This window comes from Aspergillus versicolor (assembly GCF_001890125.1).
Source record: "Aspergillus versicolor CBS 583.65 unplaced genomic scaffold ASPVEscaffold_2, whole genome shotgun sequence".
Lineage (NCBI taxonomy): Eukaryota > Fungi > Ascomycota > Eurotiomycetes > Eurotiales > Aspergillaceae > Aspergillus > Aspergillus versicolor.
Window position 1 is genome coordinate 963,973 of NW_024467525.1, and position 16,198 is coordinate 980,170.

General features: G+C 50.3%; 7 protein-coding genes across 7 annotated transcripts; 4 read left to right on the top strand and 3 right to left on the bottom strand.

Annotated features, from left to right (window-relative positions):
* Window positions 1–231: 231 nt before the first annotated feature.
* Window positions 232–1,519, top strand: ASPVEDRAFT_79761 (uncharacterized protein; the record flags this gene model as incomplete). The annotated part of the gene is made up of 4 exons (XM_040816755.1): window positions 232–305; window positions 373–416; window positions 469–497; window positions 554–1,519. The coding sequence occupies 4 exons, from the start codon at window positions 232–234 to the stop codon at window positions 1,517–1,519; spliced, it is 1,113 nt and encodes a 370-aa protein (XP_040663857.1).
* A 26-nt stretch (window positions 1,520–1,545) lies between these two features.
* ASPVEDRAFT_79762 (putative RING finger protein) lies at window positions 1,546–2,223 on the bottom strand (the record flags this gene model as incomplete). Its single annotated transcript, XM_040816756.1, has 2 exons — window positions 1,546–2,083; window positions 2,138–2,223. 2 exons carry the CDS (start codon window positions 2,221–2,223, stop codon window positions 1,546–1,548), a joined length of 624 nt encoding a protein of 207 aa, XP_040663858.1.
* On the bottom strand, window positions 1,981–2,617 carry ASPVEDRAFT_37528 (uncharacterized protein; the record flags this gene model as incomplete). The annotated part of the gene is made up of 2 exons (XM_040811497.1): window positions 1,981–2,083; window positions 2,138–2,617. A coding segment is annotated over one exon (298 nt), but the record flags the coding sequence as incomplete, so codon positions are not given.
* An 861-nt stretch (window positions 2,618–3,478) lies between these two features.
* Window positions 3,479–5,464, top strand: ASPVEDRAFT_123762 (uncharacterized protein; the record flags this gene model as incomplete). The annotated part of the gene is made up of 4 exons (XM_040806113.1): window positions 3,479–3,753; window positions 3,919–4,527; window positions 4,584–5,136; window positions 5,198–5,464. The coding sequence occupies 4 exons, from the start codon at window positions 3,479–3,481 to the stop codon at window positions 5,462–5,464; spliced, it is 1,704 nt and encodes a 567-aa protein (XP_040663860.1).
* Window positions 5,465–6,681: 1,217 nt separating this feature from the next.
* ASPVEDRAFT_59590 (putative telomere length regulator protein (Rif1)) lies at window positions 6,682–12,792 on the bottom strand. Its single transcript, XM_040815488.1, has 2 exons — window positions 9,625–12,792; window positions 6,682–9,574 (listed from the first exon to the last, which is right to left on the bottom strand). The coding sequence occupies exons 1-2, from the start codon at window positions 12,571–12,573 to the stop codon at window positions 7,091–7,093; spliced, it is 5,433 nt and encodes a 1,810-aa protein (XP_040663861.1). The 5' UTR covers window positions 12,574–12,792; the 3' UTR covers window positions 6,682–7,090.
* A 102-nt stretch (window positions 12,793–12,894) lies between these two features.
* ASPVEDRAFT_37533 (synembryn) lies at window positions 12,895–15,371 on the top strand. The gene is made up of 7 exons (XM_040811498.1): window positions 12,895–13,251; window positions 13,322–13,396; window positions 13,445–13,521; window positions 13,576–13,734; window positions 13,780–13,899; window positions 13,949–14,793; window positions 14,844–15,371. Exons 1-7 carry the CDS (start codon window positions 13,224–13,226, stop codon window positions 14,938–14,940), a joined length of 1,401 nt encoding a protein of 466 aa, XP_040663862.1. The 5' UTR covers window positions 12,895–13,223; the 3' UTR covers window positions 14,941–15,371.
* ASPVEDRAFT_123109 (polysaccharide biosynthesis domain-containing protein) lies at window positions 15,327–16,038 on the top strand (the record flags this gene model as incomplete). Its single annotated transcript, XM_040806048.1, has 5 exons — window positions 15,327–15,371; window positions 15,432–15,456; window positions 15,515–15,799; window positions 15,867–15,903; window positions 15,972–16,038. 5 exons carry the CDS (start codon window positions 15,327–15,329, stop codon window positions 16,036–16,038), a joined length of 459 nt encoding a protein of 152 aa, XP_040663863.1.
* Window positions 16,039–16,198: the final 160 nt, after the last annotated feature.

Here is a 16,198-nt window from a genome sequence, read left to right on the forward strand (position 1 = left end):
GCTTTATCACCCCGGAGATTGTATTCTGCAATGCAGTAGCTCTTTGCTTGGCTGGATTAGCCCGAGACAGTGAATATAGAGTATCAACACCAGACGTGGATGTTCAACTTGTTTCCGATCGACGTCAGGGAGTTTAAAGGCAGTCCATTCCTCTACTGGACGGCATGTCTTGATGCTTTGGTCCCTCAGCTTTGAAACAATTTACCACTGGGTGTCAGTTGTCTTGGTAAAATGGGGAATGTTTCTCCTACTCCCCATCAGCTACTCACAGAGTCGCTCATTTTCTGGAGTATTGGCGTGGTATTGTATATCATGAGAATGCAAGTTATCCAGATTGCAGTGTCTTATGTGGATGTAGCTGACCAAAAAAAGGGCGTCTCGAGTAATTGCAAATGAATCAATCAAGCGCTTGTACTGTACGTGGATGCTATGTCAAGGGTGGTTGTTTGCTAATCCAGCAACTCACAGTCGAAGACTATGTGATGAGCGCGACATTCGTGAGTTCCGCGCGACATTGTTGCATGATACAAGCTGACGATTCCCGAGCGGATAGCTCATTTATACCAGTCTTCTCGTACTGATACAGGTCTCATCCCGCTATGCCTCGAACCTTATGGACCCCGCAGACTACGATCAAGTCCTGAGCGACCCACAAGAAGTCCGAAATCGAATAATTGGTAGTAAGGTTGTGATTGGACTAGAGCAATGCATGCTGTTCTCGACATGGGGTGTCAAGACGTGCATGTTGACGCTGTTCTGGAGGCTGACAAAGAACCTCCCTTTACACCTATATGTGAAGATTGTGGTGTGGTATGTAGCAGTGGGGTTTGTGGTCATCATGGTGACCTACTATGCAATTTACTGCCGACCATTTTCCCAGTACTGGGCAATGCCCGTGGAGAACATGCAATGTGCGACGTACCAACATTACTCGATCACACAGGCGGTGTTCAACATTTCATCCGATGCAGCTATGCTTGCCATTCCGGTCCCTTTGTTGATAAAGGCCCAGATGAAGAAAACGAAGAAAGTGTTGCTGGTGTGCATAATGAGCTTGGGTGTCTTCACAATCGTGGCAGCAATACTCAACAAAGTGTTCAACTTTGCTTCGCCGCTGACAACTACGTACCAGATCTGGTATATCCGCGAGGCGAGCACCTCGTTATATGTTGCCAATCTCGTTTGTCTGTGGCCGCTTCTGCGAAAGATCTTTAGTTTTGCGGCGACGCAGCGCGGAAGCGATCCGAATCGTGCGCAGCCAGGTCAATCAGACGAAATGACTTTCGGTAGTTCGCAATCACGACCATCGACCTCCCGTGACCGGGCACGGCTGATCCGTGGGTTCAGGGATAGGAGTGTAATTGAGGGCATGCGAAACTCGGGAGGGAGCGAGGGGCTCAACAGCAAGACCAATTATAGCTATCACACTGAAAGGGCGGATGCAGTGCATCTTGAATTCAGCAAGACCGCTGCCCCTAACAGTGACTTAGAAGCGAACCGGTCTCATGACAGATTGTAGCATAAGTGTGAGTCACATACTAACAATCACAGCCCACGCGGAAAGAAATGGTTCCTGATCAAGGCGGTCGCTGGACGTGTGGGAGCCGAAGAACTAGGGTCAGGAGGATATGAGGTCTTGCACAACGGGCATCGCGCCTGACGCTTAGTGAACCATGGGTCGAGGCAGGTAGCATGAAAGACATGAGTACAAGTTAGTGCGCGGATGGAATCATCATCGTCGAAGTCTTCCATGCAGATAGCGCACTCGTTGTGAGAGTTTCCATGGCTGGAGAGAATGTCATTCTCCACAGAGTTGTCATTTTGGTTTGTCTCTTTGTCAGTGGCGGCAGGCGAAGGCGATGTTAGATCTTGGCTCGTATTCAGGTCAACCTCGGTCTCCTTGGGATTAGCCTCCCGGTGGGCCGTCGACCAGGCGCCATATTTTATTATGGGGAACCGAGCATCCAGATCGGCGGGAGACAGGATAATGCGGGGGAAGCCCAGCGGCCAGGACTCGTGATCGATTTGGTGGTTGTGAGCTCTGAAGCGCTGTCGTGTGCCGAAAACAAGCCTGTATCGAAAGCTGTTCAGAATGAGATTTGGGACAGGAAAAACAAGACGAGGCAAATATCAATACCAGGCCATGATGAAGAATATTGCTACGCATATCGGGGCAAGATAGCCCAGGGTGGCCCCAGAGGGTTTGTCCTCGTCCTGCGCCATCTAGATACCACCCGAGTATCTAGGGGCTGTAATTAGACATTAAATGACTAGAAAGAGCAAGATAATTCATTGAATGATGGAACTAAGCATTAGGTATTATCGAGGGTATGGTAGGATGGGGAGTTGTGATGGTGAAGACGGAGGTGATGATGCGTTGAGTGTTGGTCGTGTTGGTCCGAGATACGCAGGGGAGTCAAGTCTCGTGTCTCCTGGCATGGAACCCCGCACCAAGCCGTCCAAGACGGAGCTGGGCTGGGCAACCATTTGAGTTGGTCGCATTCCCTTGGGATTCTTCCTCCCGTATGTGCTTAAAAAACAGCCATCATGATGTGAAAGAAGAGCTCGACAGGAATCAGCGGCGACACCATCAATATCAGCAATATCAGCTGTCATGGCTGACTGTCACTTATCGCGGTGGAGAACCCCAGATCATGATGTTACATCCACTACTTTAGTTCCACGAGGCCCAAGACTCTATTTTGGTACTGTCGTACGTATCTTATACAGACCCGCCGGTAACCGCACCTGCAGGATATGCAATTGGTGGAGAAAGCTCCTATCGGACTTGGCGTAATCTAAGTGTGTCCTGTAATTACCTATCTCCAGCGGGTTTGGTTTCTGTGCTCTATTTTGTGGGTCTTCCATTCACCTTCGGCCCTCACTGATAGCAGCCCCTATCTCTCTCTCTTGACCTTTATCACTTGTTGGTGGCTCTTCTGTGTTCCTCTGTCCCTCTTTCTGTCCGTTGTCTCATCTCTCATCCCCCTTTTTTTCTGCGCGCTCTCCTGACTATGTATGTAGCTATACGGCGTAGTGAATAATTAAAGACCTGCAATTTAAGTTGCCAGTCGTACGGAGTACTTCTGAATCAAGCACCGGTTCTTAGCTTCCCAGCGCCACAGCTGTAACAGCGCCAACCCCAGAGTCAGGTCGAGCCCAGTGAAGCTGCGAGACCCAATCGCAGGGGCCAGCCGTTGCCCGATCCATGGTGAGATGCGACAACTGTAACCTCAGCTTCTCGGCTTCCCCATCGCCTGCGGTGCTCTTATCATGATTCGCCATTCACAAAGAAAAACGCGTTCCCTGCTTCCCTGCATCTTCTGATGCCGCCTGCCATCCCTATTAAAGCAAGATCACACGCTCATCTTTCTTGGACCGTCCATCCCGTCTTTTTTTTCTCTCCCCTCATCCTCCTTGCCTTAACCCCCCCCCCCCCAATTCCCAATTCTCTTGTTCTTGCGTCCGGACATCTGCAATGGGTGCCGACGAACCCTCAAAAACTACTTACGATGTCGGGACCACCAAGAAGGAGGGTCTCGACGTCGAAGCTGGTTCTGCGCCGCCCCCAGCCTACGTGGACGATGGCCAAATCCACAGGTACGAAGAGGAGGACGTTTGGACTCGGAATGGTCTGACCTGGAAGTCCTTCCAGCGCCGTCCTGAGTCCCATGTTGAGCTCAATCGTACGATGAAAACGCGCCATATGCACATGATTGCCATTGGGGGCTCCATTGGTATGCGTCTCCAGCAGTCCTATCTGGGCAAACCAACCCCAAAACAGTCCCCAGCTAATGACCCTACCTAGGTGCTGGTTTTTTCGTCGGATCGGGTGGTGCGCTCAGTACTGGAGGACCTGGATCCTTGTTCCTCGATTTCCTGATCATCGGTGTCATGATCTTCAATGTCGGTGTGTAGATACAATCAACCCTATAACCTAGCCTATCTCGCTGACAGCTCAGTCTACGCTCTTGGTGAACTCGCTGTCATGTACCCTATCTCTGGTGGTTTTTACACTTACTCAACCCGCTTCATTGATCCCTCGTGGGGCTTCGCCATGGGCTGGAACTACGTTTTTCAATGGGCTGTTGTCGTACCGTTGGAATTGACCGTCGCTGGTCTCACAATTGATTACTGGCAAGTTGATGTCAGCGTCGCCGTATGGATTACCGTTTTCATGGTCGCGATCATCATCGTCAATATCTTTGGTGGTCTCGGCTATGCGGAAGAAGAATTCTGGTCCTCGTGCTTGAAGCTCGGTGCCATTATCGTCTTCATGATCATTGCTCTGATCCTCGTCTGCGGCGGTGGTCCGTCGGACGGTCGGTACGGTGAGTACTGGGGTGCGCGCACTTGGTATAACCCTGGTGCTTTCCGCAATGGTTTCAAGGGGTTTTGCTCCGTGTTTGTCACCGCGGCCTTCTCCTTCAGTGGAACGGAACTTGTTGGCCTGGCTGCTGCTGAGTCCAAAACTCCCACCAAGTCTCTTCCCGGTGCCATCAAACAGGTCTTTTGGCGTATCACCCTGTATGTTCTGCTCTCTCGCTTGTGCCTCCTCCCTCCGGAATCTAATAGTGTCCCAGGTTCTACATTGTCGGATTATTGTTTGTCGGTCTTTTGGTTCGCTCCGACGACGACCGTCTCCTCGGCAGCGGTCTCATTGACGTCCAAGCATCCCCCTTTGTGCTCATTGCCGCATATGGTGGACTCAATGGTTACGACCACTTCATGAACGTTATAATCCTCATCTCCGTCCTGTCTATCGGTGTCTCTGGTGTTTACGGTGGCTCGCGTACCCTCACAGCGCTCGCCCAACAGGGTTATGCTCCTAAAATTTTCGCCTACATTGATCGCTCAGGTCGCCCTCTTGTGTCTGTATCGACCCTCATCCTCTTTGGTGTTCTCGGATACGTCAACGTCAGTTCCTCGGGTGAGGAAGTCTTCGCTTGGCTCCAGGCTCTGTCCGGTCTAGCTGCTCTCTTCACCTGGGGCTCCATCTGTTTGGCACACGTCCGATTCCGCAGGGCATGGGCTCACAACGGCCGCACCCTCGACGAGATCCCCTTCAAGGCCTTCGGTGGTGTCTACGGATCGTATCTCGGCCTTTTCCTCGTCTTCATTGTTTTGGTCGCTCAGGTACATTCCAATCTCCCGTTTACAACCTCACTGTAGCTCATTAAACTAACCACATTCATAGTTCTTTGTCGCCGTTGCACCCCCTGGTGGTGGCCCCAACGGCACCTACAATGATGCCAAGGGCTTCTTCAAGAGTTACCTAGCGCTTCCTGTTGTCCTCTTCTTCTGGGCCTGCGGTTATCTCTGGAAGCGCGAGGGGTGGCTCCGCACCCACCAAATCGACATCGACAGTGGTCGTCGCGAGGTCGACTGGGAGTACATCAACGCTGAGCGTGCCAAATATGCCGCTTTGCCCCTCTGGAGGCGTATGCTCAGCATCGCCTTCTAGTAGTCTTATATCCTTCGTATTTCCCACTCAACTATACTCTCGCCTCTCTTGCCTGGGTGTTCTAGGACATGTTCTGGGATAGATCACAGACTGGCGGCTGCTAGTATTAATGACTGATTTGACTTATGTATGATTAAATGCCATTCATAGCATAATCTACACTTGTCCATAATTTCAACTACTCTCTCCTTCCTAGTTCAGTGTATCTGTCCCAACCACTCTGTACTTGTAGCGCTGATGTGAGATTCTCCTCTCTGCGTGTCAGATGGCCCCCAGTCCTCCATCTCCCCAAGACACTCTTGAGCAGATTGATGGATAACCACACCAACCCCCTTTAGCTAGGTTTCAACCCCCAAGACCCTGACCAAGACTTCCCCGCGAACCCCTTGAATAACCGCTCCTCCACAATCCGCAATCTTCTTGACAATTCCCAGACTAATCCTAGTTTAATCTTTCGAGCTAAACTCTGAAACCCACCCAACCCAACCCCAGATCCCATGTTATTACAAATACGAAGACTAACCGGAACCTGTCCCTCTACGAGTCAAACCACCCCCCCTTCCCCTGCAAGCCAAGGATCGCGGCGTCTCAGATTCCAGTCTTAGTCGCCAACGCAGGTCGCCGAGACAGTCACGACATCCTTCCCATCCCCTCCCGCCCCCAGACTATGCCACAATAGGAACTGTGCTCCGTCCCCCGGCTCAGCCGTCGCCTGGATTCTGGAAGCACGCCTCGCAGGCGAGCACCTCGCACCCCAGTGTTGATCTAGCTGGACTGGGGTCGATTGACTGGCTGGTCGGACCTAGCCGCCGGCCATCTCATCCCACGCATAATTAACATGTGGCGCGCGAATTGGATTGGAATAATGGAAGAAGGATGGAAGAATCTGGACCCTTCTTGGCGCTGTGCGTGGTGGGAAGTGGCTTGGATTTAACCTTGAGGCTTCTGGGGATTGTGGTGATTTGTGTGGTTGGGATGGGGTAAGGAAAGGCCTCGGCCGGATATGCATGTGAGATTCAAATAAGAAAGAAAGAAAGATTCGCCCAAGGTTGGAAATGAGGGAAATTGTTGGATGGGGTGGCGATATTTCAATTCCAGTCCCGGTTCCAATCTGGGGTCTGAGTTTTGATGGGGTGGGTGGATGGACCTTGGGCGTGCTTCCAACTCTACTACCTAAGCGTTGCAGGTGGTGATTGAGTTATTCTTTGCCAGGATTGCGGAATTTCTCTGGTCCACTCGGCTTGGCCGCTCTCGCTAGGGAACTGCATGGGCCAAAGTTAAACGGGGCAATTTACGTGAATGTCCACTTGGGCGGTACGGTTAATTCAAGGAAGGAAGAAGTACTACTAATTAACTAGCAATGCCTCGGCTAGGTATATCGGTGAGTACAGTATACGTGTACAGGGAGCATAACAGCAAGACAGTCCACTCGGGAAAGAGACAACAACAAGATGATGAAAAGGAAAAGCAAAACCAGTCTAGCGGGCACCGGCTGTCAGCCTGTCGACCAGCCTTCGTACGCTCTTCGATGCCTTTATCTGAGTGTATTTCAAAACGCCATCGCTATGCAAAATGGGGGGGGTTTTTTTTGTGTGTATATGTTTTCCTCATAAAAATATCAATGGTTTATTGGATTGACGTGGTGGCGGTAGTGTGACGATGGCGCCTTAGGGCCTCGTGCATCTCAACCCGAAGGTCGAAAAGGAGATCGTCCATCTCTTTGACGGCATTTCGATCTAAAGAGGCGAGCTTGACCTGATCGATAAGACAGCGGAGTGAGGTTGATATTTGTGTGTCCTGGTTGGGCTGGGGTGCTGGCTCCAACTCTGTCGTTTGCTCTTGTTCAGGCTCTTGTTGTGGTTCCTGCTCTGGTAGAGGAGGGGATTGTAGTGTCTGGATCAGCTCAGAGGGTGCGTGGTGCTCCATCTCGGTTTCAAGCTGAGGTTCGTCTGTTGTAGCCTTTTCCTGTGCCTCTACCTGTGCCTCTGGTTGGACTGATTCCAGCACCTCTGCCATTTCGGCGTCATCTGACTGTTTCGGTGGCTCTTCTTGACTAGTGTGTGGTTCGGGTTCATTAACTTGAGGGGAGCTGCGTGACTCCAGAGGCTGTTCAGATGTATTGTCCGTGGGTGGAGGTTGAGGCTGCTGATTCTCATCTGCCTTCTCGTGGGCACTTTCCCCTGCCGCAGTAGCCTCTTGGTTGGAAGCTTCTTCCGCTGGTTGGGATTGGCGTCTCTCTGACCTGCGGTTCTTTTGCTTCTTGTTCGGCTTCCGCGAGCTGCTTGGCCGAGGCGACTTCTTTGGACCAGGGTCTTCCTCCGCGGGTGGAAGGTCAGGTCCGGGAACACCGCTGATGCGGCCGGATCGTCGTTTCTGAGATTCCTGCATGTCCTTTTCTTGTGCAGTGTCTTTAGTCTTCTTGGATCGGTCGCGCTTCGGAGTTACAGATGCAGAATCAACAGCATCGTGCTTCCGTTTCTTCGCGGCTGAGTTCGCCGGTGAGGGGGGGGTTGCACGAGAAGCCGTGGAGAGCTTTGGCTTCTTGGAACGCATAGTTTGGCTGTCTTCAACTTCAGCTGTAGGTGTTGAGGTGGAAGAGATCCTTGACGAACGGCGGCGCTCGCGCTCTTCTTTAGCCATGATGGTCCAATTTTCCCCTTCCCGTTTTCGTTTGCGTGTGGCCGCAGCTGTTTGCATATGTTCCGCGGCTTCTTTGTCTGCTGCGTCACTTCCCAAATCCACAGCGAACACTAGGTCATGTTCTAACTGGGACATAGCTTGTGTATCGGTATCTTCGCTAGCAGATTCCACAGCAACATCAGGGTTCTCATTATGTAGAACTGGGGTGAGTTCAGGTATGGGTTCCCGAACAGCAACAGAGTTGTGGCCGGGTTCGTTGCAAAGCGTCTTTGGCTCTTTTGGCGCTTGCTGCGCTTTCTCCGTTTGGTCCACTCGTTGAGGCTCAGTGCTCTCGTTCTTTGTCGGAGATGATTCCACTGCAGAACGAAGGCGACTTCTCAGGCTTTTCTGAGAAAGGCCGTCCTTATTCTGCCCAGCTTGCTCATTGTGCGTCGGGGCATTATCTGGCATTTCCTTCTTAGGAGACTTCCCTTTGCTAGGCGTCTTGGATCGCCTAGATCTGTTTCTCCGTTTATTATTCTTTCTGTTCTTGCCTTTAGTTGAAGGCTGCGGAGTATCATGTCCCGAATCAGTACTCTGCCGTTCGGGCTCAGGTGGCGATGAAGGGGGATCGATATCCATTGACTCGCCGGGTTCAGCAAACGGCGGTGGAATTGCGGGCACCACCGACGATGTTCGGCCTCTGATGGCAGGTGTGGGGGACGAACCAAGGAACCCGTCTTCATTTTCCGCAGCGACAGCTGCTATCGTAGGGGTCTTAGGAGTCTCCGTCCCAGATTCTTCGTTCCGTAGGCTGCGTAAATGAGGGGGTGTCATGAATCCAAGCCCCCCGGGCGTGGTGGTGGGAGGAGAGGAAGAGCGGAGGCTATCAATCATCGAAAATACCTCCCTGTGTCGTGTAGTATCTTCTTTGACAGGTGGGGGATGTGGTTCTTCGATAGTGGTAGTGTTGTCCGCGGTCCCCTCAGGAGCAACTTGGTGAATGCTCGATTCCGTCTCTTGCAACGTCGAGGCAGCCGATTGAGAGCCTTCGATTATTGAGGACGATTCCATGTGTGCAGAATACGCAGACACTGTGGGTGCATCCAGGATAAAATCGATTTTGGACTTGGCCGGGGCGTCTTCTGATGTAACGTTCGAGTTTTGCGCGACAGGTGTATTGGTGTGCTGGCGAAGTCCGAGTTCCAAGTGACTGGTTCGTGACGCCAGGGTAGGTCCATGGAGTACCCCTGCCGGCTGACTATCAAAACGGGCTTCGAGGTCCCCTAAGGCTTGGGATACGAGGGGCGGACATGGTAAAGATTGTGGAATTCCAAAAGAGGAATTCCAAAAGTCTGCAAAGCGCTTTGCGGTGGAGGTGTGCGAGGACATCAAGCCCGAGCAGATAATATGCTCATATTTCTGGAGATTCCAAGCGTCATGAGGCAAAATTTGCAGAATATCCAGGATGGCTGTCGAGATTGCGCGACACTATAAGGGTTAGTTAGAACATATGCTAGCGACATATTCCATCAACTTACAGCAGTAAGAATCTTACTCTCCACTCCATTTTCGACAGTATATTTGCGCATTGTGTCCTTCAAATACAGGCCAAGGGGAGACTGTAGATTATCGAGAAGCACAGACCTAAAGGTAAAGGTGCCTGATCCCAGGAAAGAAACGATCGACTCTATGAAGATGGCGACGCCATCCAAGTTCTGGGGATCAGAGAACTCATAGGACTCGGAAAGAACCCGGTGTGCCAATCCAATTAATGCGTGGGGATGTGGGGGTGAATTTGTGTTCGAGCTGCCACTCTTAACTCCGCTATCATAGTCGAAATTAATTGATAACGAATGGTTTATCAAGGAAGATGCGGGTGAACAGGCACTGCGAACATCAAGACCCATCATCTGACCCGCTAACGGCTCCAACACCATTGTCGCGATTGAAAGGTCTCCTCTTTCGGTTCTCATAACACGAATAAGTGCATCCAAAAGTCGATCCCAGGCCTGGGACTTATCTGCAAATCTCAATCCCTGGCAAAGAATCATGAACACGGTGGTGTAATCCCGGGTAATGGATCCGTCCCGTTCACGAGCCGACTCAATAGGAAAGGAGCATAGACAATCTGCCGACAGTTGGGCAGCTGATGTCCAGGCAATCTGCGCGAAACCTCCAGATCCAAAAAGAAACTCGCTGTCATCACTGCCATCGGGATATACATTTGCACATTGCTTCAAAATATCGAGCCGCGAGCCCCTGGAAGCTTTGCCATGACATGACGCTTCAACGGTGTCCTTGATGAGGCGAGAATATGCTGGAGTTGGTGCTAGGATTTGGGATACATCACTGATGAGCCGGAGTAGGTGTAGAATGGGACTATCAGGCTGGTTGCTGGCTTTCGAATTGCGGTGCGTGGGTGTGTTGGAGGCTTGATATGTTGAATCTGCTGTTTTTAAAAGCAACTTCTCCGTAAATGGGATGCTTCCCAAAGCGGATATCATAGTGGTTGACAGAAATCTGAAACGCTCAAAGAAAGTATCCATTGTATTCTCCCCAGCCGCATTGAGGGACGAAGGCCCTGCGTGCCATAGCCTTTCCAAAAGTCCCAAAACATGAGCTACTGTTTGCATCGACTCTTGGGAAGGGGTTATCTCCTTGCTTGCCGCAAATGCCAGAGCATGAGACAGGCTAACCCACGCAGTGGCAATGTTAGACTTTTCTAGCTCGGGGTCCCAAACAGATGACTTCAAAATATCTTCAAACACCTTTAGCACGGAAGGAACTCTTGACCTAACCCACTTGCAATCCAAGGGTGGGAGTTCTTCGGCAACAATCCTTTTTGGCTCATTGACGCGGTTATCAGACCAAGCCTGGATAGGATGTGAGCTCCACAACATTCTCGACAAAGCATGGGCGAGTCGGTCACTGAGACTGGGAACTGAGGCAAATATATTTGACGAGGGTGAGGCGATATACTCTCCCCAGACGATATCGAGCTGTTGATGAGACGCATCTGGGCGGAAGGCATAGTAGAGCAAGTTGTAATAACTCGCAACCACCAATTGGCTGGGCTGTGGATTTTGCTTGTCGTGCTTTTTCCGTTCAAACTGGGACAGTATCGGTTTGCTTAACATTCGCAATAGAGATGGAGTAGTTGATTCGCTGATGTTCACGACTAGAACAAACCGATTCCAGTTGCCGATCGCTTTCGACTTGATTTCAGGGTCACTGCAGTTGAAGCATTTCTGAAGAACAAGAACCCATTCCTTAAAATGCTGCCATTGATCAATGTTGAACCGCTTGTTCCTCAACAGCAATGTTATGACACCCCAAATCTGCGGGACGTGTTCACCAGTTTCGGGACTTGCCATCATCCTCGACATACGTTCGCTTATCTCTGAAACCAGCTTTCTGTTGTTTGCAAGGGGTCGGTCGAATATATCGCGAAGCGTTTTGGACAATGTGGAGTTCGCGCCAGACGCCATATAGGCGTTGAAGCCGAGTTCAAGTGCATTTAGTCGGACATTTTTGATCTGATGGAGCAGTCCAGATACAAGATGATCCATCCATAATGTAGAGTGAGAGATAAATGTTGGTTTAGATAATTCGAACAGGCGTTCATATATCGTCAAACGTTGAGAGACCACGGAATTCCCTTTAACCCGATCGGTCAAGCCATGTAGCATTTCCAGTATTCGAGTTGCCCTAGCAGTTGTGATAATTCTTGTCGAGAATTTCTGTGTTGACAAAAGGGTAAGGTAATGAGTTGCGACGGACTTTGGTAGTTTGCCATCTTCGAGACAGTTGACAGAGTGCTCCAAGAGGAAAAGCTTGAAGTCTTCGGGCAGTTGTGGAGAGATTTGAGGATGCCAAACTAACACCACAGAGAGCTTCAAAGCATATATAACGACGTTGGTATCCAACGTCCCACCCTTTTTGAGGTCGCGACTAATATCGCGTTGGATGAACTGCGTGATCAGGCCCAGCTTGCGCATGATTTCATCCTCGGTTGGCACTTTCTCGTACGCCCTCAATGCGCCAAAGAACTGCATATACGCATCAATCCTCGAACTTGTTGACTCCCCAGCTAATTGCTGGGTGATGGACTCTAGAAGCATTGCAAACGATTCGGGGGTGTTCGGGATGAGGCCTGCTGGACTAACAGGGCCTGGCGAGTTGGTCGCTTTGAGGATGGACCTAGTCGGCTTTCGGTCATTCGAAGGTAGGAGGGCCTTGATCTCGCTCGGTTTCGCGTCAGTGAATGAAGGGGCCTTGATGAAGTTTGGCCAAGGTGAAAAGTTCACGCGCTTGGATTGACGGCTCGAAGGCGCCCCGGTTGAGTCATTTTGCAGAAAATGAGATTCGATAGGAGTCTGCACAGTCACAGGTGAATCTTCCGTCCGATCTTTCTCAGACAGCATACGAGACGCAGTCCTTGGTGGAGTCGGCGGACGAGCAGACAAAGGCCCCAGAACGTCTACCATAGTTCAAGACAGGAAAGAAACAGAGTGGAAGAAAGAGAGGTAAAGGAACATTGCGGTACGGCCAAGCTCCAAAAACGGACTCAGGCCACTCTGTTCCTATCCTGAATGTTGAGAGCGCTGCACAGGTGAGGTTTGATGAGGACCATGTCGAGATCGCCTGCAGACGCCGGAGAATACGCCAAGCCGCGCACCTTGAAAAGACGCGGCGCTGCGGACCGTGGACGCGTTAAGTGGCAGCGCGTTTTATGCCACATCGGTAAGGCATAAAGAGTTCCGTGCCAAGGCATCATAGAGTGGCAGCCTTATGCGTCAGGCTACCTGCGGAGAAGCTGACTGTTCGCTCGGTGGGGTTCTGCTGTTTCTATGGCTATGGCCTCAAGACCCAAAGGATCAACTGAACAATGAAATCGGCTCCAGGGCGCAAATCATCTTCTGTTTCTTTATTCCTTTAGATCGTTTGGCTCTTCAGGCGTGTTTCGACTTATTTTGTCAATAGCCTCGGACGCTTTCTTGCATCGAACCCCTGTTTCCCCGCCGCTAGAGCTTCTTCAGGTCTCCGTGCGATCGACACGCTGCTGCTTGACCAATTTTCTGAACAACGCAAATAACAGAGTTGCGATTGAATTAAACGAAATAAACGTTGAGTGAATATGGATTTCCGTGTTCTTCAAGGTCCAGGTATGGCGCGAATCACCGTAACTCGATTTTTTTCCCTGCTGTTACAATGCGTTAACTCTGATGTTCTCAGAGAAGTTGCAACAAGTTACGAAGCTTCTAGACAGCCTTGAAAGGGATCTAAAGGATAAGTCATTGAACTCTGCTCGTAAGTCACAACAGCGCAGTGGATACAACTTGTGCTTACTCGTCCCAGAAAGGACCCAGACCCTCCTGCAGCTGAGGCAACATGGCACTAGTCCCGACAACGCGGGTCCTATTTATTCAAAAAGGGTAATCTCAAGCACTTGTTAAAATGCAGATATGATTCGCTCTAATTCTGTACAGGGGATTGAGATTTTGTCAAAATATGGCGTTGACGGAGAGACAACGGATGTTCGCCACGCGGCCCTCCGCTGCGTCGCAAATGCTCTCTTGCTGGATGAGAACATGCGCCAGCAATTTGTAGACACTGGTAGAGGTGGAAAGTTGGCTGAAATGCTGAAAGTAAGGCTCCATCCCATGCGCAATACTTGTAACTAACCGAGTCAGTGTGATTCTTCCGAGCATGAAATGGTTATCAGCCGTGTACTTTTCCTCTCGACATATGAAACAAACATGAGCTTCGACGATCTTATCAATAATCACTCCCTGGGAGAAAATGTCAACTATGTGAGTTGGTTGTCGCATCATGGATCTAAAGATACTAATCCCCGCGCAGCAAATCCTTCGACACTCCAAACAGTTCCCCAAATCGGGCAGAAAGCCACTACCACAAATTGATGAATTAGCATTTATCGATACTCTGAAGCTGGTATTTAACGTATCGAAACTTTTCGAGGATTTAGCACCGACCTTCTCGCCGTCAATTCCCTACATTTTCAAAATCATTAGCCGTATTGACATTCCTCTAAAGCCATTGGATGGCCTTCTTGGTACCCTTTTAAACTGCCTCTCGACTCTTGACCTTGAAAACAAAAAGGAACGGTCCTATGAGAGCAACCCGCTTTTTCCTACTTTCAACCAGAACTGCAATGTCGACAAGTTGATTAACATTCTGGATCAAGCAGTGTCAGCATATGACCCGCTAGAGCTCGAAACAAAAGCAATACCTCTCTTACACACTCTTGTTACAATCCACGAACTCGCGCCAGATGGTCCACGCAAATATATGCAGTGGCTTCTCCTACCGGATGACAACGATAGAAACCGGCCAATTGGCCAGTCGGACACGCTTTCGTCGAAACTGCTCAAACTCTCAACAATGCCATACCGAAACCTTAAGATTGCGATTTCCGAACTAATGTTTGTTCTCTCTGGAAAGAACGCCGAAAGCCTAACCAAGAACATTGGCTATGGTTTTGCGGCGGGGTTGCTTGCATCGCGAGGCATGGACATTCCGAAGTCTGCAGGTGAAGCATTTGCGACGAACCCTGAGGGCCTTGATCCGGAGGTCAACCCAATTACGGGCCAAAGATGGGATAAGGAAAAAGAAGACACGGGCCCACCCATGACCCAAGAAGAAAAGGAACGAGAGGCGGAAAGACTGTTCGTGCTTTTCGAAAGGTACGTGCCGAAACACAATTCCATGCTGCTTATACTAACAATACGAACAGGGCCAAGGCAAACGGCATTCTGGGGGTCGAAAACCCAGTCACACAAGCTCTGCAAGAGGGAAGGCTCGAAGAACTGCCTGACTCCGATAGCGACTGAACAGAGCATATATAAGTGGATGAAACTGGCCATATTGAGTATATATTTACGCGCAACCCGATTACCCACATACATAGGTTGTATTTAGCTCAACCTAAGAGCACCATATATATCCGGAACAAAAGGGAATAAATTTTCACCTTTACAGGTCTTCCGTAGGCAGCGACTCTATCCATAACCACAGGTATGGTGGTGACCGCCAAGCTGACCACCAATGACGTACAGTTGGGGGTTTGGGCGGCAGCACAAATTCTCGGCAAAAAAATTGAGCATCGCGGGGCTATCGAAGTTGTGTCAACCACAATCTGCTAGAGATCGTCCGGTTCATATACACGATCCTATTGTCTACCATTTACTAGTCATCTGATACCCTCAAATACACCAAAATGGCCGGCCCGTTTGATCCAGAGCAGGCGCAGAACCTGGATGATGTAGGTCCTTTATCGCATCGACCCCTCTAGGCCTTCCGGACAAAGCTGACAATGAAAAAGATGGAGAAGCAGTTCGCCGTTAAGGGTTCGTCTCGTTAAATCCCCGCTCCCCTCCGGCCATTACTCACAACAATGCCAAACAGCCGTCGAACACCTCATGACATATTGGTCGATCCTTGAGAAGGTCCCTGGCTCGCAGCTGCGCCTGACAAAGTTCGACGATGAGATCTATGAACACTTCAAGCAAGAGTTCCCGGATTTCGATCCGGCCGCGACAATCGACGAGGATTCGATGAAGAGCAAGGCTGGCAAGGAAAAGTGGCGCAACTGGATCAATCAGTACGAGAAGAAGATCCACGATTTCAACTTCGGAACGATGCTGCGCGCGAACCCGAAGACCGAGTATGAGAAGGACAACACAATTTTCGGTAAGTGGCTGGAAGGACTGACAGACAGATGCGCTGCGGGGAGAATGTTCGATCTAACGGAGTACAGCAATGCGCATGCAGTTTTACGCCATTGAGATATCGAGGTGAGTTTGGCTTTCTGCTCCAATGGATATGGTGACTCTTGGGTAGCTAACAACTGCTTGGCTTTTAGAAACCGTGCTGGTCTCAATGACTGGGTGTACGAGCAAGCACAGGCACAGAAAAACGCCAGCTCATAATTCCGCTTACTACCCGTCGGATCTCCGGCATCTAGACTTTAGAATCTACAAATTACCCATTTCAACACGTTGCATATACCGGAGGATATCGAATCGTCCAGTTATTGTAGACCTCCAACAAGGACCGATCTTTGTGTCTTGCCGCGAGCCCACGTGGCGC